Genomic DNA, 27,559 nt, shown 5'->3' with positions numbered 1-27,559 from the left:
GCGCGGCACGCCATTGGCGGGCGGCGGCGGCGCGGGGCGGGGCGAGCGGGGAGTAAAAGCGCGGCGGCGGCGGGCCGGGGTTTGAACGCTGCGCAGCGCGGCCGGGAGCTCGGCGGCTCCGCGCACCCCTCGCCGCCCGCCGGGAGCCGCCGCCGCCGCTGCTGCTGGCTCCGGGAGGAGTTCGGGCGGCTTGGTTGTCAGCAGAACTGGGTTTCCGCAAGGCTGCTTTTTCTTCTTCTTTTTAATTTTTTCCTCCCTTTTTAATTTTTTTTTTTTCCTAAATTCTTTTTTTTTTTTTTTTTCCGCGAGAATATCGTATTTCCCCTCCCCTCCCGTCGGCATCCCGCTCCGCAGCAGCGCCCGCCGCCGCCGCGGGGCACGGCTAGGTGTGTAGGTCAGAATCACAGTCATAAAGAGGGAGGGAGAGGCCGCCAGAGACCACCCTGCCCCCGGCGACCCGAAGGATGCTGCTGCGGCGCCGCTGCTAGAGGACACGCTGGGATTCAGCTCGTGTCCGGGACTCGCTCTCTCCCTCTCTCCCCTCTTCCTTGTTCCGCAGAGGGGTCCCTGCCGAGGGTGAGGCCCTTCCACCCGCGCCCCTCTTCCTCCTCCTCTTCCTCTCCCCCGCGGCTCCGCTCCCCGCGGGCAGCCCTCTCCATGATGCAGGCTCGCTACTCCGTCTCGGACCCCAACGCCCTGGGAGTGGTGCCCTATTTGAGCGAGCAGAACTACTACCGGACGGCGGGGACGTACGGCGGCATGGGCAACCCCATGAGCGTCTATTCGGGCCACGCCGAGCAGTACGCGGCGGGCATGGGGCGCTCCTACGGGCCCTACCACCCGCACCAGCCCGCAGCCCCCAAGGACCTGGTGAAGCCGCCCTACAGCTACATCGCCCTCATCACCATGGCCATCCAGAACGCCCCCGACAAGAAGATCACGCTCAATGGGATTTACCAGTTCATCATGGACCGCTTCCCCTTCTACCGCGAGAACAAGCAGGGCTGGCAGAACAGCATCCGCCACAACCTCTCGCTCAACGAGTGCTTCGTCAAGGTGCCCCGCGACGACAAGAAGCCGGGCAAGGGCAGCTACTGGACCCTGGACCCCGACTCCTACAACATGTTCGAGAACGGCAGCTTCCTGCGCCGCCGGCGCCGCTTCAAGAAGAAGGACGTGTCCAAGGAGAAGGAGGAGGCCCGCGAGAGGCTGCTGAAGGAGCAGCCCAAACCCCCCGGGCTGCCCGGCTCCGAGCTCCCCAAGGAAGCCTCCTCCTCCTCCTCCTCCTCCGCCTCGGCTCCGGCCTCCGAGAAGAAGGTGGTGATCAAGAGCGAGACGGCATCGCCGGAGCTGCCGGTGATCACCAAGGTGGAGACGCTGAGCCCGGCCAGCGGCGGGGCCCTGCGGGACAGCCCCCGCAGCGCCGCCTCGCCTCCCGCCGCCTCCCCCGAGGGCTCCCTGCCCGAGCATCACCCCGCCGGCAACGGGCTGCCGGGGGGTTTCAGCGTGGAGAACATCATGACCCTGCGGACTTCCCCCCCGGGGGATCTGAGCCCGGTGAGTGCCGCCTCGGGCCGGACGGGGGCCGCAATGCCGCTGGGCTACCCGCCGTCGGGGCAGCCGTCGGGTTACAGCGCGGCGTGCAGCCAGGCGCTGGACGCTAGTGGGAGCTACCACTGCAGCATGAGGGCCATGAGCCTGTACAGCGGCGAGAGGCCGGGCCACATGTGCGTGCCCCCAGCGCCGCTGGAGGAAGGCCTGGCCGAGCATCCCACGGGCGCCCCGTCGCCCCTGGGCGCCCTGAGCCTGCCGTCGGGGCAGGAGGGAGCGCTGGGAGCCGGGCATCCCCACGGCGGGGGGGCGGCGCAACCGGCAGCCTCGTGGTACCTCAATCACGGAGCCGAGCTGAGCCACCTGCCCGGGCACACTTTCGGCACCCAGCAGCAGACTTTCCCCAACGTCCGGGAAATGTTCACGTCGCACCGGCTCGGCATGGAGAGCGCCTCGCTCAGCGAGCACCAGGTGAGCAGCAACTCCGCCTGTCAGCTCCCCTACAGGTCCGCGCCGTCCCTATACCGCCACGCCGCCCCCTACTCCTACGACTGCACTAAGTACTGAGTAGCCACCGCCCCCCTCCCCTCTAGGGCAAGCCTCAAAACAAAACCCCCAAAAAATGAAAGGAAAAAAAAAACCGATAATAACAATTCCCCCCCCAAAAAAAATCGAAAATCAGGTGAAATAAAACCACACCAAACCCTTCAGACTGAGGACAGACCTCACAACCTCTCCGTGGACCTGCGAGCCACGGCGTTTGGAGATCCCAAGCCCCCCTCCTTTCCCCCTACCCCCCCCTTCGGGCCTCCTGAAATGCAAGTAAATTTTACTTGAAAAGGGGATCTCTCCTAAAAAAAATAAAATTAAAAAAAAAAAACCAACAAATTATATATATATATGTCTATCTAAACAAAGTGGCAAATTTTATATGCTAAAGTATAGGGGGTCTCAGAAAATAAGTTATGGACCAATATCGCAACGACCATTTATACGATTTTAAAGAAAAAAGTATATAAATATATATATATAAATATATGTCCTGGGTATTTTTTAAGTTCTCTGTTGTGCTGTAAAAAATGTGTGGATTTCTAATCAGGCTAATTTTCAGAGCCATTAATATAATATTTAAAGTTGAGTTCACTGGATTATTTTTGTCGCGCCCAACGACTCCTAACTTCCAAATTAATGACAAGTGATTTCTTCTTCTTCTCTGTATAATTATGCAATAGAGTTTCTTTCGTTTTAGAGCTCTTCTTTGCGCAAGACGAGGAAATAATTTATTTTTTGCTGGTGGATTTTTTTTGAAAGAAAAAGACAAAGTATCTGATACTTTTTTTATTATTATTTACGACGTGTGATGTTTTGTATAATAGATTTCACCTTGACCATTCCTAAGGACTATTTGCTTTAACCTGCTTCAAAGTTCGTTTGTCTTATGTGGTCTTAATTGTTGTACTTACCTTAAAATAAATCCATGCTGTTTTTTCTGCTCCAAGTCTGGCGCTTGTGTGTGTATATACGTGTTTTTTGCAAGTTTTCTCCCTCCACCTTTCCTTCGCGCGGAAAAACGTGGCACTCGTTGCTTTTTTTTCTTTTTTTTTTTCTTTTCCCAAACCAAGTCCTTTTCCTGCAGCACGAGGGCTCGTTCCGATTATTTTGGGGGCTGTTGGGTGCTGTGGGGCCGCTCTCCCTCCGCCCCAGCCCCTGCGGCGGGGCATTTCCCAGGCCCCAGGGGTTTCGGATTGCTGCCGCTGCCTTTCCTCTTGCCCTGTCCCTGCATCATAGGCCCGGGCTCCGCTTTGCAGCTGCTTCCACACGGGGCAAAAAGAAAAAAAAAAAAAAAGAAAAAGAAAAACCCCAATTCCCCTCTTTTAAGGAAACCCGAAGGGCTGCGAGCAGGGGCGGGTGAGAAGAGCTCTCGCTTAAACCCCAGCTCGCCGCGGAGTCTAGGAATAATGCGGGAAGTTCATTTAGGAATCGTTTTACAGCTTTTAAATCCCCTCCCGTCTGAAGGTTTGCATGGGTTTGACCTTCTCGTTATCTACCTAAGCCGCTTTTAGGGCCGGCTTTTTTTTTTTTTTTCCCCCCTCCGTCCCCCCCCTTCCCCCCGAACCAACCTGTTAAAGCAACTTCAGCCGGGGGCAGCGATGCTAACGGCATGCTGCGGGCTTCGTGGGGGGGGAAAAAACTCCGCTTCTTTCCCAGGGTTTGTAAGCCCGGCTCCTTGCCCGGCTGCCGGGGCCACCTCCCCCTTTTCCCTTTCCACCCCCCCCGCCGCCCCCATGTCCCGTGTCGCCGTGGCCGGGTCGCGGAGCCCCTTCTGCTCGCGGGAGGCTGTTAAAATCGATGACATAAATTGGGTTTGATCGGGTACATTTCGCATGCGCTGGAAAGCTGGCAAGAGGCACAGAAACTCTCGGTTTGAAATGAGAAAAAATGTCCGACACTCACTTGATCTGTATTTTAAGGAACATTCTTGTAAAACTCTTGCCCTTTTTCCTGGCTCTCAGAGGGTAGTTTTTCTTTTTTCCTTTTTTTTTTTTTTTTCTTGCAACAAAATCCGAAGAGCTATTTCAAAGAGGAAGAAGGTAAAAAATAATAACAAAAATATAAAGCGGGGAAGATTTCTTCCCCGGGTTCAGCCCTGTGTTTCCTCGCAGGTTTTCTTCTCCGCAGGCTGGGGAGCAGCGGGCGGGGGCCTGCCCTGCTCTGTGTCCCCCCCCCCCCCGTGCTGCTGCTGGACAGTTCCTGGGGGACACGGCCGGGCTGCAGCAGGGTTTGGGGGTCCCCTTTCACCCCCGTTTGGTTTTGCTGCCTCGCTCCCGTCCCGGCGAGGGGCAGCCCCGACGGAAGCAGCAGGGAGGGGGCCAGCCCCCCCAGCCCAGCCCGTAGCTACCCCCCTCCGGTGCCGGCTGGGTTTTTCAGGGCTAGGTGGCCTTTACACTGCCACCAGCAGCCGATGTCGGCAATAATCCTGGAGGGATGTAAAGAGGGGGAGAAGGCTCTGCCCGGTGGGGTGTGCGGTGTTCCCAAGCCCTATCCCCCATCCCCGCTGTGCTGCCGTCGTGGGGCGGCAGGATTTCAGCAGCCTGGCAGAAAAAGAAAAGCCCTCGCGAAGGTGCTGAGAGCAAGGAGCTCGGGAGCTTGCTTCCTGCAGGATCAGGCCTTCCCCCCAGCTGGGAAGAGCATCCGGGGCAGGGCGGCCTCCCGGCTGCCCCCTCGGAGGAGGCTGGGGGCTCAGGTCCCTTTGCTGAGCCCCCACCCTGTGTCCTGGGGGAGGGGGGGTGTCAGACCTCGTCTGCCCCTTTCCCCGAGCCCCCGGCCTTTCCGAGGGGAGCGTTTTTGGGGCTCATTTTGCAGGCGAGGCGAGGAGCGCGGGGCTCAGGCATCTTTCCGTGGCTGCATTTAGAAGCCGAGCTATGGGGTTCAATGCCGCGATAGGCGTTTGTCGCGACAGGTGACTTCAGCCCGAGGCAGAGGGGGAGGAAGGAAGGAAGGAGGAAGGCACAGGGCAGCGCCTACGGCCTTGTGACGGCCCTGATGCATCTTTTCCCACCCCAAATAATCCACCACCACGTCCTTAGGACAACGTTTGCAGTTGAAGCACCCCCAGAGCACCCTCCTTCCCCCCCCAAGCAGGTCCGGGGACCAAGCTTAGCCCCAGCGGGGCTGGCTGAAGCTGAAGGATGCTCCGGGACGGGGCCCAGCGCGGTTCCGGGCAGCGGATGAGGATGGTGGATGGGTTTTTCTTGCTGCTTTGCCATCAGCCTACGGTTTTGCAAACCTGTCTGAGAGCCCAGACAGCTGCGGGGCTCGGGAGGGGAAGGGCCGGCGGTTTCCCAGCTCGTCCCCGCGGCGCTGCCGGGAATGTCCCCACGCCGGCGGTCACCGTGCCCCGGCCGAGAGCGCCTTTCCCAAGAGCTGCAGGACCCGGTTAAAACTCACTGCCTTTAGGAAAGTCTCCGACCTCTGCACAGGCCTGGGCACGGAGCTGTCTGCCTTCCCTCCACGCCATCCTAAATCCCCTAGAGCTCGGCAGGGCGCCGTGGGAAGGCATCGGACAGGAGCTTTTGGGGCAAGGCCGCTAGGTCTTTTGTCACTTCGGAGGGGACTTTGCAGACTGTCCATACCAGGCAGTGAGAGGCCAGGAGATAAAGAAATGTACCCCCAAACTGTGCCACTGTGCCCATTTCGAGCGACTTTGCAACTGTACAGCGCCGAGCACCCGGGGCGAGGGGTGGGCGCTTGGCTGTGGCTCAGGGCTGCTCGCATCTGTCAGAAGGAGGAAGGGGCTGGGGCAAGGGGCTGGGGCAAGCCGAAAGCCACTGCCGCTGGTAAACCTGCGGGGGGGTTTAACCCCTTCCGAAACCGCTCTGCCAAGTGCTGGACGGGCCCGGACCCTGCGGCGGGGCGGGCCGCGGGGGGAGTGGGGAGCACTGGTTTATTTATCCCCAGTTCCCCACCAGTATGGGCTGCGGAGGGAGTGGGGAGCACTGATTTATCCCCGTTCCCCACCGCTATGGGCCGTGGAGGGAGTGGGAAGCACTGATTTATCCCCCTTCCCCACCGCTACGGGCCGTGGAGGGAGTGGGAAGCACTGATTTATCCCCCGTTCCCCACCGCTATGGGCCGTGGAGGGAGCGGGGAGCACTGATTTATTTATCCCCCGTTCCCCACCATTACGGGCTGCGGCGGGAGCGGGGAGCACTGATTTATCCCCCTCTCCCCCCGGGATCCCCGGGCGGGAGCGCTCCTCGCTGCTGCTTTAAAAGGGGCCTGTCAGCTGGAGAGGAGGGGAAACACGTCCAGGAGCGCCTCCGTCGCCGGCTCCGCATTTCTTCCGCTCAGGGGAAGAACAACAACATCAACAAAACAACAAAAATCCTTCTCCGCAGCGTTGCTCGCTCTCGTCCGCTCGCTTCCCCGGCCACCCCGCAGCCGTCAGAGCCGCCTCGGCTGCAGGCACGTCCGAGGGGGCTGCTCCCGGGCAGATAACGCGGAGATGCCGCTGGCAGGAGAGAGACACCAGGCAGCACATGGGCTGGGAAGAAGGAGCAGACAGAAAAGCCGCATCCCCGCCTCCAAGGATTTCCTACCGGGAGGGGGGGGGAGGGGGGGGGAGGAGGAAGCAACAATTTTCCTGGGGGAGGGAGCTCGGGAGAGCCCGCGTGCCCGTCTCCTGCAGTCCACGCGAGTATTTATTGTTTTAATAACCCGTGTTTGGGGTGGCTTGGGAGCGGGGGGATTCCCCGAGGTGGGGCTGTGCGGAGGGTGGGGGTGGGAGACGACCCTCGGCCCCGGCTCGCTGCCCTGCGGGAGCGTCGAGCAGGTGAGAGCAGCCGGGCTCTGCACCATCCCTCCCCGCTGAGGATGCTACCGGGGGGGGGGTGTGTGTGTGGGGGGGTGTGTGTGTGGGGGGGAGACTGCCCGGCAATGCTGGTCCCCACTCTCGAGGCGCTCCTCCCTCCGAGCCCTCCTTCTGCTTTGATTTATCTGGGCTTTTATTGCATTTATGGCACGCCGGATGGCGTGCCGGGGGCCGGCGGGTGTGCGCGGCGCGGGGGAGGGATGCGGCGTCCCCGCAAGGGCGGTGTTAGCGGGGTGGGTTTAATCTCCCCTGTCTCCTTTTCCCCTTCCCCACCTGCCTGGGACGAGCCAGTGAGCGAGGAGAGCCCCGAGCCCCTCTCCCCGACAGAAGCCACCTCCCTGGGCAGTCCGGCTGCGCATCCCGGACTGGTGATGGTGCTTTATAGGTTTTGGGATCGTTTGCGGCCCCATAAAAATCCCGTTAGATTTCTGCCCGGGGCTGAAAGCCCCTCGCCCTCTGCACTGCTCGGGGAAACGGCAGAGGTGGGCGAGAAACCCGACGGGAGGAGAGGGGGGGCACGGCCAGGGCCGGGCAGATCTTGCTCCCCTCCTTAAATAACCAGGGAGGGAGCATCTCCCGTGCTGGCGTTCCCTCTCCTGAAACCCTCCCTTTATTTCCACGGCCCTATAACGGGGGGGCACACACCCATACACCCCCCATCCCCTGCCTCCTCTTCCCTCCCCCGGAGAAATGATGCTCCACCGCCGGCTCTAACGCAGGTCTGAGCCGCGGTGGCCTGGGGAAAGAGCCGACACCTCCAACCGCATCGGAATACCTCAGGGCTTCGGATTAAAGCTGTTACATCAGTAAATTAAAAAAAAAAATAAAAAAAAAAATCCAACAACAGAAAACACAGACCCAAACCTGGACGTTTATACAGAAAAAGAGCATCACAAATTCCTAATGTAAGCACCGGCCAGCTGTGTGCACTTGTAAAGTTGTTATAATCCCCCTCCTTGTTATAAACAGGAAAGTACATAATATAAAGCAACAGGCCCGCATTCACAAATACTGACCCTCCTCCCCGCGCCTGCCAAATTCCCCTTGTCTGAAGCTCGCTGCAGCCCCCGGGCGTCTCTCCCGGCTCGGCCCCTGCCCGCACGGCGCTCGCCGGCCACGGGGGGGGCCAGGGCCGGGCCCGGCCTCCGCCCCCAGCCGGTCCTCGACGGGGAGGCTGCGGCCTCCGGCCCGGAGCCGCTCCGCACCTGGCCCCCGCACAGAGCCCTTCCTCCGGCAGGGAGTCCCCTGCTCCTTCCTCCCCTCCGCAGCGCTGCTTTCTCCTCTCCTCGATCCGGTTTTCTTCCTTTTCTCTCCTTTTTTTTTTTTTTAATTTTTTTTTAATTTTTTTTTTTAATTTTTTTGGTTAATGCCCCCGTTTTCCTGCGGGGATCCTCGCCCGCTCCTCCCCGAGCTCCAGCAGTGCACATCCTGCTCTGCTGTGTGTGCTTACAGCGTCAAAGGGTGGACGTGATATTTCAAACATCAGATCAGTGCGTTTATATATTGGGTGCCCGGAAATTTTTCCAAATAAACACAGCTTGATTCGACTTGGGTGGGCAGACTTATCAACAGACTAATTCTATAAACAAATGAAGGAATAACCCGGAGACCATTGGCTGGTACCAGCAAGACACGTGGAGAGAGCTTGGAGTTTTGTAGCAATGAAATTTTAATTAATGTGGGTGGGCTGAGAACACAAACGACTGTTTATCAGAGACAATTTATTTTCCAGTGCTAAGTCAACATATAATAGCAAACTTACAACAATTATTTAACTTCTCCCCCCCCTCCTTTTTTTTTTTTTTTTCCTTTTTTTTTTTTTTTTTTTAAGAGCTATGAAGCAGGGACAGAGGCAGAGCGAGCTCGTTGAGGCAGGGCTGGGATCTGAGCTCGCACAAATAGCTCCCCGGCGGACTCGCCCCAGGTTCCTGCCCTGCCCTGGCCCTTCGCTGGGCTCCGAGGGGGAAGACCCGGAGCTCCACGCCCGCCGGCCATGAGCCACCTCTACGGCAGCCACCTCTCCCCCATGGGCAGCCCGTCCATGCTCTACCTCCCGGCCGCGCTGGGCTTCGCCCCCAGCGGCGCTCTCTCCCGGCAGGACCCCCCGCAGAAACCCCCCTACAGCTACATCGCCCTCATCGCCATGGCCATCAAGGAGGCTCCGGAGCAGAAGGTGACCCTGAGCGGCATCTACCAGTTCATCATGGACCGCTTCCCCTTCTACCACGACAACAAGCAGGGCTGGCAGAACAGCATCCGCCACAACCTCTCCCTCAACGACTGCTTCGTCAAGGTGCCCCGGGAGAAGGGGAGGCCGGGCAAGGGCAGCTACTGGACCCTGGACCCTCGCTGCTTGGACATGTTCGAGAACGGCAACTACCGACGGAGGAAGAGGAAGCCGAAAGCCGCGGGGCCCCCGGAGGCTCGGAGCGGCGCCGTGCCCCCCGACGGCGGCCGCCCCGACGAGCCCAAGCGGGCCAAGGGGAGCGGAGCGGGGCACAGCCCGGCGGCGGACTCGGGCGACGAAGGGGCTCCGGGACCGGCTGCCGGTGGGGGGGGGGAAGAAGGGTTTGCCCCCGGGAGACCCCCCCGCTGCTCCTCCGCTGCCGCCCCCCGGGCTCCCGCCGCCTCCGGGGGGCCGCCCGCCGCCCCCCCGGCTCTCAAGAGCGGTCCTCGGGGTCGCAGCTTCAGCATCGAGAGCATCCTCGCCCAGGGGTTGCGGCAGCCCCCCCCCGGGGCAGCCCCCAAGGCCCGGGAGAGCCCCGTCGGTTGCCTCGGCGGCTCCCTGGTCGCCAGCGGGGGCTTCGGGCCGGCCCTCAACGCCTCCCTCATGCTCGACTCCCAGGTGCACGGCAGGCTCTACCACATCGGCATCCCCTTCCTCTCCTGCTTCCCTCTCCACTTCTCCGAGGCCGTACTGAATTTCCAGTAGGTGCCCCCCACCCCTCCAGCCCCCTCGCTGCTCGCTGGAGGGCAGAGCCCGGACTCGGACCTCGCCACGCGGGTAAAAGACCAAAAAACGCTCTTAGAGGTGACTCAGGATTTCAGGGCATTTTCAAGGCACGTCTCGCTGCGGAGAGCTCCTTAGGGATTGCTTCTCCCCACCCCCCAGCCCCCCCCACCAGATCGACTGTGCAAGGTAAAGGGGTTTTCTTTTCACCTCGGTGGCGGAGGCGCAGAGAGGGGGCACTGGGGGGGGTCCCACGCTGGCCTCCACGCCCTGCAGGCTTTGCTCTGCGGCTTTTGCCTTTGCATCCATCACGTTTCTTAGACCTGCTTTCTGCCACCCCCCTCTGGTCTCCAGTTTTCTTTATTTTTTTTATTTTTTCTTTATTTTTTCCTTTTGAAAACCCAAACCGCCCCTTTTATTCTCACGGAAGGGGGCTGAGATTTGCTTTGCCACGCGTACCCATGGGGGCCTGCTGCACACCATCGCTCCTGAGTTCAGCCCAGCCCTCCGAGTGGGTAAAAGGCAGGTAACCAGAGTAACCGGAGCTGAAACAAGGGCAGACAAAATAATCCAGGCTCATTCTGCGCAGTCCTGCTTGCTTTGACTCAGCACTGTATATAACTCACGACGTTAACGCAAGCTGTTTTCCTGCCCAGCACTTGTGCTTCTTGAGTATCGCGATAGTGGTGTCTCACTTCTGTCTCGCTCATGTGGCTGTGGAGAGGGGGCACGGATGAGCAAAGACGTTTTGAACGTGGAGAAGCGGCCCGTTTCCCTGGGTGGCTGGGATCGGTTGCTTCTGACCAAAAAAGACTGAAGCCGGGTTGTGGAGGCTGGTCTTGGCATTTCAAAGGAGCTGTGTTAACAACCCGGACAACTACCAGGAAAAAAAAACACAAACCAACAGAAACCATCAACTACGTTTCTCAAAGTTTTTTTTTTTTTCTTTTCTTTTCTTAAAGAAAGAAATATCAAGACTCTTTAGGAGCAATCAGGAATATTTTTTTTTTTTTTTTTGCCATGATAGAGGCTTTCTGTATATTAATGGATAAATGCCCTTTTGGAAAAAAAAAAAAGTCTATATTCTCAATTTTCATTATGAAACCAACCTATATCCAATAAAAGCATTTGGTCCAGGACCGTGGCTGATGCGTTGTCGAACTCCCATCGCTTCGTGCAGCCTGGTGGGGTGACGCTGCCAGGAGGAGGTAAAAGGGGACTCAGGAGAAATACAGGGGCTTGGGGAGTGACCTGTTTCTTGTAACTGTGATCTCATATTTCCTGAAGTGATTCTGTCTCTCTCCTCCCTCCATCCTACCCCTTCTCACGGCCTTACCTGGGCTATGGAAGTCTGGTTTCTCAGGTGAGCTGTGGGTCAGCTTTTCCAGAGGATGGCCGGCACCTAACACCTCGCCTGCCTGCCTTGACATTTGGACCAGGAGCTTAGCAGGGCTCAGATCAACACGAAGCAAAGAGCTCTCAGGTGGGGAAGTACAGAAAATCCCTGAAAGGTGGGAATGATGTTGAGTTTCCCAAAAGGAAGATGCTCACAGATGGATCCCTGGGCAGACACAGATACAGCTTTTCCCAGGAGTGTGCCAACACCCTCAACGAAAAAAAGACAAAAAGGAGAAAAAAAAAGGACAGGGGGAATATTTATATAGATTTGCAAGATAGACAAAATAACATTCACTATATGCTTCCTATTTCTGGTAATTTCTGTTTAAATAACAATTGAGTCCATTTTTTAAAGCTATGGCACCAAATCAGGAAAATCTTGTGATAGTGAAGGTGTCACTGCCCGTTCAAAGCCACTTGTGCTCCCACCATCACCTACAGAGCTGGGCACATGCTGGGAGGGTTCATCAATTCCCTTGTCCCTGCAGTGCCACTCCTGTGTAATTACAGACAGGCACTGGAGCAAGTTAAATAAATGGCAGCCTTACTAGGAGGGTTTGAACAAGCCCTGTGGAGGCTGGGTGCTAACATCACCCATATGAAGCAGCAGGGGCAGGGAGGTCAGGGTTAGTTCTTGCCCAGTGGTGCCTTGAGACCTCCCATTATCCCTCCCCCCCCAGCTGCTTGCATGTCATAGGGCTTGGTCACGCGTGGGAAACGGGGGGGTTAATCCTGCCTCTGAGGATGCATGAGGCCAGGTCTCCATCAAGCTCCAGAGCTTGGTCCCACAGCAGAGATGCTGGATCCTTCGTCTCCCTTCAGCCTGGCCTGGGGAAGGGTTTTGCCCCCGGATGACTATTCGTGCTCTCAGTCACAAGGAAGTTTATAGACAGAAAACCCTTTTTCTTTGTGAGTGAAGCCCCTCCTGACACACAGCAGATGTTCCCACCAGCCCCGGGGAGAGCTCTCCCATTGCAGCTGCACAGGGCATGGTCCCTGGGAATTTGCACACCTCCAGGGTACGCTGGCAAGTGGCCATTTGCTTCTGTGTGCACAGAGTGTGGGGACAGCCACATGCAAAGAAAAATCCACTAAAGCCCCCCCGGGCAGCCCCATCACATGTTTTTATCCGTGTCTCCAGCCTTGGCTGGATCCCTTTTTCCTAACTTGGCCCCCGACCTGTGGTGCCCCAGTCCTGGGACCTCTCAGATCCTATTCCAGCTCCCAAAATACCTTTTTGGTCCTGCTACCTGGGTTTTTCCTGCTCACACAGGTGTATCCAGGTGCACGGGGGAACCATCAGCAGCCACTGCGACCATTTCCTTCACTGATGGCCTCCACCTCGAAGTCCTTTATGTACAAGGGCAGACCCTGCTCAAAATAAATAAAGAAATAAAAAACACCTGAAGGAATAAAACTGAAGTTGTACTGCAGCTTGACTTGTATGTTTTTGTCACAGGCGTGTTTTGGGGGGATTTAACCTTTTCTGCGTGATAGGAGTTTGTTTCCTTGAAGCTTTGCTCACAGTGACATTTGGTTTTATGTCTGTTTTGTTAGAGTGGAGTGGGACCGAGCCCAGCTGCAGTATTTAAAAGCTACACCAGGCCTGAGTTTGGTTTCACTTGGGAGAGAAAAATTAACAGGCTTCATGTGTTCTGCACAAGGGTGACTCTAACTCGCGTGAACTCAGAACCAAGTAAATAGCTCTGAGTGGCAACTCGGAATTAATTGGGATCAGGCCATCGGTGTAACTTGCAGGAGATGAATACTGAGAAAAAGGGTCTTGTTGCCAGCTCGCAGAATGACTAACCACACAAGGCTTTTGCACGTCATATGTTTATATATAGAAGAGCAGAACTAGTGGTACAATAAAAACAACTGCAGTTCGGTGCTGAGAAAGAAGTGTGCCTATCAATACGCCAGTACCTGGCATCTGCGTGGGGCTGAATGTCCTCGATTCCTCTGCACATCACCCAAATCTTGGTGCTGCGCCGTACAAAACAGACACCGTGTCCTACAAATACAAAGGGCCTGACAAGCTGCAAATATTCAATGTCAATGGTTTCACACCTGTTCCACAACCAAAAAAAAAAACAAAAACAGCTGCCAAACACAAAACTGCCACCCAGTATTTAACTCATCCCTGGAATCTCCCCCCTTTTGCTTTCCCAACCTCTTGGGCTTGGCTATAAACACAAGTCTGCAATACTGCGAAGAAAAAGGAGAAAATAGCCTATGATGCAGTATAAACAGCATACTCCTTGTGTGGGCGATATATATGCTTTTCCGTTCCTCCGGGGAGGAATGACCTCTCCCAGCTGAGCAAGGTTTCACGTCGCCGAGCTCTGCAGCCAATTTTAACTCGTTGGAGCACAGAAGAGCTGGAAGAGGTTTGTGGCGGACCTCTTCAGGTCTCGGAGCAGCCTTGCTCCGAACACAGGTTTCCAATGAGGGGAACTGAAAACGCTGCATAGCAGCCTATTAAAACAGTTCAGGAGTTTTATTTCTCATAAGTGGGGCTTCCAATCTTGAAATTCACACTGCATGTGTCCTCTTAAAGTTGGTCCCACAGCGTATATACACGTATATTTATATATATATAAAACATCAAGTATTTACATATGTGCAGAAGCCGCTTTCAGGACTTGTCACTCAAAGTTCCTGGCTGCACATGCCTGATTTCAAGGTGACACAACCCAAAGGGACTTTGTAGCTGCTTCTATTTCATTTTGGTCCCTTTTAATAATTCCTTTTTCCTTCATCCTTTCCCAAGGAGGACACGCACTGGAGAGAACATCCCTTTTCACACCAAAACCCTCTGGCCTCCTGCTAATTGCTCTTCAGCCTGTTGTAAAGAGCTGTCAATTCCAGAAACAAGAGGGCAGGAGGATCTGCTCCGTTGCTTGATTCATAGCCCCGCACACCCAGAAAACAGGTCTCCTGGGAGACGGCATCTTGGATATTAAACAGATCGCATACTTGATTTTCAATGAAAGACCAAGAAGACAAGATCACAGGATGAGAGAAGTTACAGATGGAAAAGGTCTATGAGGTTATGCAATTCATCAGTCTGGACATTGCATAATTGCTCCCTACAGTATATTTTTAGTGCTTTATCCAGACAAATCATTAAGTGCTTTAAAATGGGCCAGATTCCTCAAATGCAATGCGTGCTAAATCACAGCTGATTTCACAGAGGCTCGTAGCTCGCAGTGTCTAATAAGACACCAGAAGAAAGTTTTGTGTGGTCAAGGAGAACTGAACCGGCCCTTCCAAAAATAAATACTGATCTGATTCAGAATTCCTTATAGGAATCTTTCCTAAATTGGCTGAATTAGAACCCTTAAATCTCATTTTCAGATTATACTGAATAATACGTTATTACTTATTCAGATGTTCTCTTAGTCCAAAGTAAAACATTGTTAATGTTCATGTGAACGCAATTTGTTTTAAGCCAGCTTCAAAGCCAGTTCAGTAAAGCGTAAAGAATGTTTATTTAAAATATAGTTGCTAAATTTAGCATGAGCTTGGTTAGCCTAAATCTTAGCGACATTTTTAGAGAGCACATTGCAAATCAGGAATGCATGGAGAAATAAATAAACTTTCCCACATTTTTGGAAATCGAGTAAGAATTTGCAAGTTATTTCTTGCACGGGCAATTTCCGTGGATTGGAAAGCTTTATGAATAATGCAAATTTCCCACTAAGCAGACAGCTTAAAACACAATGCTAATAATTTTCATTGTAATTCCATTTCAAGGAACACTCCCTCAAGGAGGAAACAACGCTAATAGCAGTCAGCTATTGTTATAAAAATTACACAGGGCATTAACATGTTTCAATATTTACTCAAGCTCTTTGCAAAGCACTGAATAGCTCAGCGGAGCTGCGGTTGGCCTCGAGCCAGATCCAAACCCCTGCAAAGGAAATCTTGCATTGGAATTGGGTCCTGTGCTCTTCCCAGTCCTTAGGACTCTGGATCTGACCCCCGCCCCTTGCTGAAGTCCTCGCTGGGTTCGATGCCATCCTGCCCGCGGATGGTGCTGAGCCACGCCAGAGCTGCTCCGCGGTGCTGGGGCTCACCTGAGCTGGATGCAGGCAACAGTTCGGATGCGTGCTCATTTACTTGAGTCCTTTTTTACACTCCTAGCACGGCAAAACACAGGACATGGTGCTCTACAAAGGCCTCCTTTACATTACCGTGAGCTAATTCAGCTGGATGGTGATTGAAGCAGGAGACAAGGCAGCCTTGCTGGAAATTACAGCCTTCGGTCCATATAGACAGCAGACAGATGATTTTAAGCTTTTCCTTTCCTTTCTTCCAGCATCACCTTCCTGAGTTCACCTGGGGAAAAGAGGCACATCTGGGCCACCTTTAAGGTATGTGAGTTTGCCTTAGAGAAATGAGGCAAACACATGCAGGGAAGACGAGCAGACTTGTTACGGTAAGGAATTAAATTATCCTTTTTTAGGTCAGTATCCGAGGGCTGGAGCAGCATCTCCATCCTTTCCCTCCACCTTTCCCCGAAGAAACTGTCACAGGGTTGGTTGAGCTCTCTCAGCCCTGCAGGTGAAGGCTTGGGAACACATGGACCCTACACCTGGATCTTCCTGGATCTGCACTGAGGAGGACCCCTTAATTCTTTACTATCTATCTTCAGTTGCTTACTAAGTCACTGTTTTCATTACAAAAGCAATATGTAATAATAGTTGTTAAAATAATTGTATTTCTGTTTTTACATCTGTAAAGATTAAGTTAAACAGTATGAAGCCCATTAAACTATTTCATGTCATGCTGCCATAAATTTCCTCCATTCCCATTGCTACTATTATTCCAGAGTAAACTCTGAGATCAAGCTGCTGCCACACAGAGTTATTTATAGGAGCTCATTCATCAATAAAAACTTCAAAAGAAATCTGTTACTCTTCTATTGGGAAGCCAAAGAAAACTAACATAAAGACAACCCTGTTAAGAAACAAAGCTAAGGAGACCACAAGACATTTAGTTAAGGAAAATCCTGATTTCTAACAAATACCATGCAAGGAAGAAAAAAAAGAAAAAAGATTGTTGGCAACATGAATCCTTTTAAGTTACTTCATTTTCATTGGACGGTTAAAATAAACTGTTAAACAGTTGTATTTGTCCTGGCTCGGCCCCCTCATTAGGCTTCATGTGATGGATTTGTGATCTCGCAGTGTATAAGGAGCTCTTCATCTATTGCGAAAACTGGTGCTGTCTTTCCACTTGTCTCAGCTGCTCATCCACCCATCTATCAGCACCGCAGAGACCTAACGAGCGAGATGCTGAGTCGGCAACGGAAAGCACCTACCTCCCTAAAGGTGGATACACAGAACAGGGGAAGGTAGAGATTTCATCATCTTTATTCTTACTTTATCTTCTGTGCATGCGAGCTGTGCAGCATTCGCTTCTACAACACTGGCAGAGCTGGTCCTTGAGTGTATGGGGGGTCTATTGCTGTGCTTCGCTGCCTGTACCAGCCCTGGTCCTTGCAGAGATGCTCATGTCTCTCTCAGGACTGTTTGGAGCCACATCAGATCTCAACGCTTGCCATTTATATCATAGCAATTGCCCATCATTGGGGAAGCAATATTCTTCTCCTTTTTGCAAGAACTTCACATGAGTGAGGTTTTCCTAGAGTTCTTTGTAGGAACATCAGCTCAGCGATCCGCCAGATCCCGTCTTGGTAAGAGCATCCCCAAACAGTGCTTTTTGAGCTCAGCAGACAGAGATTTTCTTGTTCCCACCACAGCAATCTGAGCCCCAAAGGCAATACGGGGCTCAGGTACAAGTTGTATAAAAGTATCATGGTCACATCCTCAAACATCAAAGCCCAGAGGTGGGGATGCTACTTCCCAGAGATCTCTTTACCTCTCTGTCATTACTCATGCAAGCCTAAGCAGGGCAGTTTGTGTGGATTTCATCTCAATCAACACTAGTCATCTGACAGCTCAACACCTGATCTAAGCTAGCCACCCAGGCTTTCTCCCTAATTTTCCAGGAAAGCAAAACACCGTCAGAGAGTAGATCTTCCAATGACCACAAGCCCAATCTTTAGGGAGTTAAAATCACCCCTTGGTTATATGCGGAGAAGCTGGATGACCAGCTGATATGAGGTCTGTACTTTAGAGAATCAGGGGAGAGGAAATCCACCCACAGCAGATATTGCTTCTTCCAGACAAGCTGTCAGCCTGCTTGGCAAGGGCAATAAACCCCTTTTGTCTGAACAGAGTTCTCTCTAAACTTGCCCCAAAAGCTCTTTTTGTTTTTCTTCCAAGCCGTTTTTGGTTGGGTTGTGCTGCAGTGGAGGGAAGACCTCATTGTTTTCCTTCTGCTGTGGACTTAGACCAGGGAGTCCCAAGTGGACTGCTAGCGATGTGACTTAATAACAGCCCTGCAGTTGCTTCCCCAAGCTCAGGTACTAAGTAAAGAAATTTGCAAAGGCTTGTTATAAGCCACCAAACTAGGGTCCCAGAAAATCTCTTTCCTCATGAAGATCTGGAAGAGTTACCTTCACTTTTGTCCATCATGTGCTTTACTACAAATTGAAGCTCATGTATCCAGCTTTGCACTGATATAATTATAGTCACTGAAAAAGGAGGAGAGCCAAGTCATTCATGTTGACCCAATTACACCAATGAGAAACACTTTTATACATTGCTATAGCTCATATTTGGAATAGGTCTGAGCAGTGGGGACACAATGATTATTAATAAACACGAAATGTCTCCGTATACAAACCAGATTTATTCCAATTTAACTGTACCTACTGTTAAATATAATTGCTTTGTTATGAAAAGGGCAAAGAGAAGCCCTTAATTGTTGTGTCTGGTTTCAGATTAGACTCTACATAAACTTGAAGTAGCAATAACAATTGTGGTCCACTTCTTATGGAGCATTTTTCACTGATTTCTCCTAAAGTGCTTTGCAGGGAAGGTCAGTAGAAAACCCCATTGTAAACATGGGGAAATCTCCTGATTATTTGTTTTGGATGACTATAGAGGAAATTGCATATGCTTTCATGGAAAAAAAAAAAATCCTCTATTATTATTATTATTATCCTCTGTCCTAAAAGGGAAGAAAAAAAAAAGCCTACTGACTCTGATCTTACTTTAAATTATCTTCAAGTAAATTCCAGGCAAACCAAATTAAGCCAAATGACTCTGAATTTAATGAGAGTAAATAGTAACAGACTAAGTAAAAGCTTAAAACAGGCACCTAGCTGCTCTGTGCTCCTTGTAGCATGATAGAAGGTCTCGAAACCTTCGACTGAATAATTTTTTGTAGCTCATTTCAGAGATGTTTTACTTATGGCTTGAGCATCAATAAGAAACCACAGGTCAGCTGATGGCAAAGCAAAGCTGGACAAATCTGTATCTGTAGCTTAGATAAATTTGAGAAAGTAGTTCTGTTTAGAGTGTGAAGTGCAATCATGTAGTGAAGTGTTCAAAAATACCTTTGTGTGGTAGGATTTGGGGCTGAGCAGAGAGAGTCCAAGACAGGAGCGAGATGTGAGTCAGCCCTCTGAAGTCTCGTGGGCTGATCTTTTTCACATCCAGATATGATTTCCATTGCTGGGAAAAAAAACAAACTGAGCTAAAGCTGCGAAGAGAGGGAAAAATATTAATTTTTATTAGAGATGTCTCAGAGATGTCTCATGATCTGGTGTTCGCAGGGTTTGTGCAAGCTGAAGCATCCCAGCTCTGGTGCAGAGAAAGCAACTCTCTGATGAAAGCGCTGCAGGGATAGGACTGGGAGCTGGCCCTGGAGGTGTTCTCCTGCCACTTCAGCCCTGGGGACAAGGCTGGCTGTGATCCCCCCGGGGCCAGGAGGAGCCGCGGGCACTTTTTACAGAGGTTCTGCCTCTCCCGCTGTCAGGACTCAGGCAAGCATCACTGAACACTTACTTTGCAGTACTCTGGCTTTGTCTGGGCAGGCATCTAGCAAGGCTTTCTTGGATTGTTCACTCAACCTTGCTCTATCAAACGCTTTTCTAAAGTCTTTAATCAAGACAGGACTAGTAGTCCTCCACCCATCTGATGGCTCAGAAAATGCTGAAGACCTGGTGGCCTTTCCTTGAGTTTCCAAAGGTGTAAGCACACGGAGAGAAGCTGGAGGGTGGGAGGCCTTGGCCCCCATATATGCAGATGCACTGGTGCACATGGACAGGGAATGTGTGAGCTACCCAACCCTGCCCCAGTCCAGAAAGAAAAAAGGGATTAATTTCTTTCTGCTCAGGTAGCTTTAAGAAATCACTTCTGCCCCCAAACTCACTTCTCTATCCACTATAGTGAGGGATAACAGTGAATCCCCATTCTTTTCCAGCTCTTCATTAAGATTTCCATGCTAGGACACGAGCATTAAATCTCCAAAAGAGATATGCTGCTTCTACTCTCAGCTCCTTGCTGCTTACTTTAAAAGTCATTATCTTTCCTTCCAGTAATAAAATAAATCAATAGGGAAAAGATATTTTTCAAATGTCTAAGAAACGCAGTTTCTCCTTGAGAGCATTAAGGTACGGAGGAAACATGAAATATCAACTTTGACACACTTGACAAATATTGAAAGGGAGCTGAGGCTAAAAGGCAATTCCTTGAAGATTTTGGATCATTAAGAAACTACACGAATGGGTTGAAATCCTTGAAAGAAAACCTATCCCAGGCTTACTTGGCTGGACCGGCGCCAGGGCTGTACGTTTACCTCCCAGGCTCTCTCTCACTAACGATGTCTAAGGGAAAACCCATCCTCACTTATTTCCTAGGGGTGGGAAGGATCTGTGAGCCGACGAGCCGGGGGTTCCCGTGCCCTCATTTGCTTGTGCGTGCCGTGCTTAGGGCAACACCTGTCAACCTGTAAATCCTGGAGCACTTGGCCTCAGCGAGGGTAAGACCAGCAGCTCGGTTTTGACCCAAAAGATGACTGCGGGGAGCTGGGAGGGGCTGCACAGACCTTTCCCAGGCTCAGCCTCTCCCCACGTTTTGTTGCATTGATTGGAAAGTGCGGGGATGCAAGAGGGAGGTCAAGGTTGTACAGGGTCGTGGTCAAGTCTCTCCAGGGATGTGGCGTGTTGTAGAGGGCTGCATCTTCTGGTGATGCCCTCTGCTGTTAGACGGGTGTTTAATGTGGTGTCAGAGGTGAAGTCACCACACTTTCTGGCCTCAGTGAGAAAACTGGGGTCTCCTGGGTGGCCTGGGAAAAGCCCGGCCCCTCTCCACCAGAGCTCTTCGGCTGAGGCATCGCGGCAGGCGTAGGAGTCGGGCCCCAAGTGAAGGGCTGGACCAGGGGGTGACCTCCTGCACCACGGAAACTTCACATCCGAGCTCTCCGAGACCGCGCTGTCTTCCTGTGTCTCCACACAGCTCCTCGCACAAAGGGTCCAGTGTCCCGGGCTGCACACAACGCCCCAACAACAATTAGGTGACTCAGCTCCTCCGGCACGGACGTACGGCCCCGATGGAGAGGACCACACTCAAGGAGAGGGCACGGGGAGGTTATTCGGGGAAGCGGGTTTGAGGGTGGTTTGGTGTGGGCACCCCGCGGGGCCGTCCATGCGTTTGGCAATGGAGGGAAGGAGGAGGAGGGTGCTGGGGCTGAGCTTTCCCAGGGCGGTTGCGAGGCATCGCATGGGATCGGGCTGCCTCTGTCCTGGCATCCAGGCCTTAAATCTCATTTCCAGCTAGTTTACTAGAAATAGTCTCCACAGCCCTCGGGATGAAATATCCCAGGCTGGCGAGCTAACGGCTTGTGCTCGCTGCAATCTGCGAGCTCTGAATTTCACAGCTGCGGTGAGACAGTATTTAAAATCTCAGAGACAGAAATGGCCCTCTGTAAAGCAGAAATTATAAGTTTTGGCCCTGTCTCTAACCTTTGGAGAGTTGCCCAGCTTCTGACAGTCTGTGATGATGTCTCTGTGGAGGAAATCCTACGCTGAAGAAAAGCATGTTGCTTTCTCCCAAAGTTATATCCTTTCTTTTATTCGGCCACCAGAAAGGACACTCTGTCATCTTGACAGATCTTAAATATTCCCTCCTAATTTTAAGGGAGGAAGATATGGGGACAAAATTAATTTTTTTTTTCTATTTTTTTTTCAGGGGTCTTATTTATGGCTGAGGATATAAGGGATTTGAATGGAAATAACAATTAAACTCAAGAAAAAATTCACACCACAGGTCACTGCAATCCCAACTTTTCCCCTTATGAACTCAAGCCGAGGAGGTTTTCTTCCCCTTTGTGATTTAGGCTTTGCTAAACTTCTCTGAAAATAGTTCATATATCACAAAGAAGAATTTCCATGGGGAACATAAATACATCCGTGGAAAGAAGGGAAAATTTTTCCTTGTCTCTGGGAATGGATGAGAAAGAAAGACAGTTGACGCCAAATATTAATGATGAGTGGAGGAATCCATCCAAAGAAACGATCTGTGGAGAATACTTAAACTATCCTAAAGTCACAGACATATAAAAATCTGGTGTGGAACAATGACTTTTCCACTAATATCGGCTTGGAGTCAAGAAATATTTAAGCACATGCTTAAGTCAGTCCCTGTTCAGGATAGCCCTTCAGTGAATTGCTGAAGTTAACTTCAGCTTTATTGATGTGTTTTTCAGCTTGGTGGATATCAGTTGGAGTTAAGCATGACTAGAATTGCTTAAGAACTGTCTGGCAGGGAGATGCTTTCTTCTGCTGGGACCATGTTAGAGGGTTTTCAGTTTCTTTGCTTCAGAAAGAGTTTGTATTAAATTCCTTGTAGAGGGGACAGCGTTGAGGACAGTCAGGGCTGTATGCATATGGATATATATGGCCATGTGCACACCTGCAGATGTGCTGCTCTTCGCAGGCCTCTCGCTTACATCCTGTGGGTGTCCCTCCCAGCGACGGAGGGATGTTAATAGCCGGTCCTGTGTGGCAAACATCCCTGCAAAATTGCATCCTGGGCTTGTGGTGCCTTCACAGGCAGGCGGGCCTGCAGCCTCCCAAGCAGCTGAGTGGGGCAGGGAAGCATTCCTGCCTTCCTTCGAGGGATGGAAAGCAGAGACACCGCCGTGCTGACCATGCACAGGCATGTTCAGGCAGACCTGAGTCTTCGTCCCGCTGCCTGCACGCAGCTGGTGCGGCAGCTGCCACGGGTGCTGTGTCTCAGAGGGCCACGACCTGCTCCTGAGCACCTCTGCCAAGGTTCACGCTTGATCCCGTGTTTTTGTGCCCCTTCTCCTCCTCCCTTGTGATGGGGAGGAGGTGGTGAGTGAATGCAGGTGGTGTTCTTGGCTTTGGTGGGGTTGCAAGGGCTGGGGATTTTCTCCTCACCGAGCTTTGCAGCACGGCAGGAGGAGCTGGAGCTCATCTCATCCAGGACTCAAGAACCTCAGCAGCTTTTCTCCGGGGAGAAAAAGCTCTTAAACTCCTCGGAAGACAGCTCTAGATGTTAGCACCTCACTGCCTCATATTGCGTGAGGTCAGGCTGATGATGGGCTGGGGCTAGGTGTCGGCCACGAGGACATCAGCTCTGCGTGCTGTCACGCAGCGCCAGAATTACAAAGCAAAACACACAAGCCTTCCTCAAGTGGTTGGATTTGACATAGCTGGATGAGCTGTTTAATTGGGTTATTAACACATCTCCACACTGACATCAAGAGCATTAAGCACTGTGTAAACAGACTGGGGCCAAAAGCTCTGCCAAGGTGCTGGAGGTAGGGTGGGAACACTGCTCTCTTTGCAGCTGTGGCGTCACCTGGCTCCAGGCAGGGAGGTGTTAGGAAGGCAGGAGGTGAAACTACATCTCCTTTTGGAGCAGGGAGAGGTTTAAGAAGAAGGCAGGCAGGGTAGGGTCTGCACAAGCCTCACCTGACCTTCCACCATCTGCAGAGCATCCTGGGCGCTGTGCTGAGCCATCCTAAAATAGTACAGAGACCAAGTTCCTACCGTAGCCCTCTCTGCTTTCATCCCCGTGTGGGCAGCACGGTCCCAAGGCAGCAGTTCCTCCAGCACATCTGCTGTGACCAGCATCAGCATTTGTGCAAAGCTCCCCAGCACCGCGCCACCTGCGCGCAGGGACGCGGCTGTGGCTCTGCAAACCTGCACCCCATGTCCCGGGGCAGCGGGAGGATTAGCGAGGAGCTTCAAAGCGTTGTGTAATTGCACTTTCACTCAACTCGCATGGCTTTGTTTTCTTAATTTTAAAAGAAATGTCAGGCCAGCCTCCAGGGACAGGCGAAAGGATCCCTCTCTTGGTGACAGCGGGTAAAACAGAGGCTGCACGTTCTTGCCCTCGGACTGGGCTGGCTGGGTCTGGGCTAAGCTGGTGCCGGGAGAGTGAGGGCAGATAAATCAGCTCTGGATTCGGCCCCTTTGGGTGTTTGGATCTGAGTGACAGAAGCATGGCACAGGGCACTCTCTCAGGAGGCCCCACCAGCAGCCGAAGGGACAGTGCCCACCTCTCCTCCTCCCTGCCTTACCCTAAAGGGATGTTGGAGGTTATAAACTTGTCCCTTCCAGGAAAGCGGTATGCTAGAGAAGAAATCGGAGGTGGGCAATGAATTCCCCTGGCTGCTATCTCATGGCATACCAGCAGTGTCTGCATTACAAGATTTACTTCCCGGCGAAGCTGTAACCTCGCTCTCCTCTGTAGCGATAAGCTCTCCCAGGGGCAGAGCATGCTGGTGCTGTCATAAACTTTTATGAGTATGCGTCTCAGCCTTCCTGCATAACACAGATCAGATCATGGGATCCCTGAGTTTGCTCTCATATGTGGCAGGATTCACTTTTTTTTTTTTTTTTTGCAAGCTCTGACATGGAAAACAAATCAACCACCTTTTGAGGAGGCTTCAGTCTGCTCTTCAAAAGCTGCATACTGTGCAGAAAATGCTGCTGGGGAAAAAACTTTTATTTTCACACTGCTCCTAGAGAGGAAAACTATACGGATCGTTAAGCGAAGTTCTCTGCAAGCACAGTCACTTGCTTTCATTTGATCTTTTTCCTAAACAAATCACCCCTATCTTAAACTTTCCCTGTTTTTTTCCCCCTCTTCAGCACCATGAGAAGGCTCTGACAGCTAGAAATCATCCTCTAACTTCCTTCCATTTATGATAGGGCATCTGCTAATGAGATACTGGCTCTGGGGATGTTCTCTTTTCCTTCATTTAATCAATCTTCTTTCTCTTCTGCAGAGAGAACGAGCTATTCACTTAGCACAAAATGAAACTGGTGCATCACAGAAGACAAATATGGGGAACTGGTTTATCTGGTTCAAAAGTATGTTCTGATTGTCCTCTGCGCCTGTTCCTGGTGAAGAGCAAACTGTCTTCTCTGACGGCGCTCTGGGCTCTGCTCGTAGTGCTCCTAATCGCGCTTGGGACTCAGAAGTTCAGAAATTGAAGGGAAAAAAATGCCCTAGAAAAACAAAGGAATGTTTTGAATGTTGAATCCTCTTGGTGGGATGCCAGCTGGAGGTGCTGGGTGAAGGTATGTGATTAAGCACACTGCCTTGCTCGTCCCCAAATCATTTACTCGTTCCCAGTACATCAGGTTTGCTTCTGGTGAACTCAAAGCTTTTCTGTCTTTAGAAATGCCACAAAACCTTCTCACCTGATAAAGGTTTCCCTTGCTGACTGGAACAAGATCCATAGGATCAAGTCACAGATTTCAGCTCTTACTATTTTCACTCCTTAAGATGATGCAATTTCAAGTCTGTTGGTGCATTAAAAGTTGTCTGTCTGCCTGGAGCATCCGTTCCCACTGTGGATCCCCAAATAGGTGTCAGGACCCCAAACAGGCTTGTGGCATTTAAACCTTGGCTCGCAAAGCCCACGGGAAGCTCAGCCTCTGAGGTGGGACCATAAGGGTGCTGAAAAGTGTGCTCATCACTGAAAGTCCTTCAGAAGTTGTCACAGGAAAATCTGAGTTTAGTTTTGCTAGTTTCTGTCTTCTCATATATTCTTTTGTATTTCCCTTTCTCTCGTCCCATATACTTGCTCCCTTTCTCAGCCCTCATCCTAATAAATTAGATTATCACTCTCTATGGATTATTTCATCCTACAGAGCTGCAGCAGAAGCTGAAATGTAGTCCAAATCAGAGGGTAGTGATCTTTTTAAAGACAAAGGGGGGGAAAATCATTTGGTTCTCATTCTTTAGAAGACTCTTGCTTTAAGAAGTCATAGGTTATATGATATTTTCCCAATTTCTCCCATTTACATGGGAATGGCAGCAGACCAAACATTACTCTGAAAGCCAGCAGAAGCTTTCTTAACATTTCAGATTCTGACCAAAAGGGAAAAAAATAAAAAGCCCTTTCCCCTCCTTGTTTTTCTGGCCAGCCCTTGTTCATGACATTTGGGAAAAGCAAAGCAGGCGACTGGAAAACACCACCCGTGGTTGCTACCACACAGCCTCTGCTCTCAGGGTTGGATGCTTTCCTTCCCCACATCCCGGGCTCCCACCCGCCGTGGGGGAGCTGCAGAAAAGCCATGCAGAGGGCATAGGGCTGGACAGAAGTGCTGCCCCCATCAGCCCCGACCAAACGGAGGCTCAGGTCAGGGAATGAACATGCTGGTTTGGGGAAATGAGCTCCTCCAAGATGCACCAGCTGTGGAGTAGTCACAGTCTGTATCTGGGATGCTCTGATCCCATCTGATAAGGGGAGAGGCTGTCCAAAAGCAACAGGCAAAAAAGCACGCTGCCAGGTCCGTGATCTAATCTGCCCAAGTAGGAACAGTGCAAAGAAGTGAAAAATGAACACGAGGAGAGGGAGAGATCCAGGAGACAGCGTGAATAAATCCTCAGTAACACAGGAGTCACCGACAGTAACAATAAACCACGAAAAAACAAAGCTCACCATTATGCGAGCGCCGATTCTGCTTTCACTTATGTCAGTGGAAATCTGGCAATTGGTTTTGATGGCAGGAGGATTAGGTCGGGATGGAAATATTTGTGATCTGAACTTTTCACCTCACAAGAACCTGTTCACACTTTAAGAGCAAGCTGCGTTGAGCAGACGTGACATTCATGTGACAGCGTGACCTGTGCAGGGTCTGAGCATTGTGGCTTTGGCTAAACCTGGGTGACGGTGAACAAAATGATGAACATGCTGAATAAGGAGGAAAGCAAACAACTCAGGAAGGTTTTGGTCTCCTTTTCCCTGCATGGAAAAAAATCTTTTTTTGTTATTTTTTTAATTATTATTTATTTATTTTTTGGCTACCAAAATTTAGCAGAGCAAACCCCAAAATTAACATTTTGCAGTTTTGTGTCTCCTCCTAGCTGCAGGCTCAACCAGCTTCTTGCGGCAGTGCCAAACTTACTGTTGGAGGCAAAAATGGAGGATGGGGAGATGGAGGGACCCAAAAAGGTCTGATGGGAGGTGGGTGGCAGAGTTAGAAACCAAGACTGAAAACTTGATTTCCTTAATCTGAGCGACAAAAGCAACCACTTTTCCTCTCAGAGAGGCATTATGAGAAACAACAGCAAATATTGCAGGAGAAAAAGTTCCCAAAACCCTTCCATATATTATTAATCTTGCCCAAGCTTGTCACCCATAAAGACTCCATTTAACATGAGATTTGTGCTACTCCTCCTAGGCTTAGGGAATATTGTAAATAACACATAGATGTAAATGCAGAATAAATGACAATTTTTAATGACATTGACTGTATTTTTCCTAGTGCTTGTATTAATTTCAGAGCTCCAATCTAACCTCGTGTGTTGTAAGAAATCTTTGTTTATTCCTTGTGCCTACCCCACATGTGGGAAAACACACAGCTAACAACAGTGGATTAATTTTACATCTTCAACAGAGATGCTTATCCCATTTATTAAAAAGATTGTTATACTGTAGAAGGAGGCAGAAAATTGATGCGTTTAAGGCCTTTTGAAAACAAGACAGAAAACAGCAGGAGAAGAAGGGTGGAAAGTTTACACAGAAATCGCTTCTGAGAAGCTGACACTGGGAAAACGAGAAACACATTTCTTTGGCGGAGCCGGGACTTGAGGAGGACACTTTGCGAGCACACCGATTTATCTAAGCGGCAAGGAAGAAAATGATGCATTTCCTGCAAAGAACGTAAAAACAAACAAGAAGTCACACTGCGACTCGAGCGAGAGGAATCAGAAAGCAACCGTGACCATAATAAATAGCGGTGAATTCCTGGCGGAGCCAGCGATGGGGAGGAAAGGACAGCTGAGTCCAATCAGCCGGGCTCGGGCTCTCGCGCTCCTCCTGTCACGGGCTGCTACTTGATGTCTCTTATCATCTGCATCGGCCCCATCGAGACGAGCCGT

At 51.4% G+C, this 27,559-nt stretch overlaps 2 protein-coding genes across 3 annotated transcripts; both read left to right on the top strand.

The window, feature by feature from the left end:
• The first annotated feature begins 85 nt into the window (after window positions 1-85).
• On the top strand, window positions 86-15,663 carry FOXC2 (forkhead box C2). The gene is made up of 2 exons (XM_083851581.1): window positions 86-2,022; window positions 15,595-15,663. Exons 1-2 carry the CDS (start codon window positions 658-660, stop codon window positions 15,646-15,648), a joined length of 1,419 nt encoding a protein of 472 aa, XP_083707707.1. The 5' UTR covers window positions 86-657; the 3' UTR covers window positions 15,649-15,663.
• On the top strand, window positions 6,774-11,693 carry FOXL1 (forkhead box L1). Of its 2 annotated transcripts, none has more exons than XM_083851583.1 (2): window positions 6,774-7,827; window positions 8,754-11,693. In XM_083851583.1, exon 2 carries the CDS (start codon window positions 8,916-8,918, stop codon window positions 9,852-9,854), a length of 939 nt encoding a protein of 312 aa, XP_083707709.1. In that variant the 5' UTR covers window positions 6,774-7,827; window positions 8,754-8,915; the 3' UTR covers window positions 9,855-11,693. The 2 variants fall into 2 exon arrangements, with proteins under 2 accessions (XP_083707709.1, XP_083707710.1); XM_083851584.1 differs by having other exon boundaries at window positions 6,824-6,883.
• Window positions 15,664-27,559: the final 11,896 nt, after the last annotated feature.

This window comes from Anser anser (assembly GCF_964211835.1).
Source record: "Anser anser genome assembly, chromosome: 11".
Taxonomy (NCBI): domain Eukaryota; kingdom Metazoa; phylum Chordata; class Aves; order Anseriformes; family Anatidae; genus Anser; species Anser anser.
The sequence above is the reverse complement of the archived record's forward strand: the minus strand, read 5'-3'. Positions and strand labels throughout refer to the sequence as shown.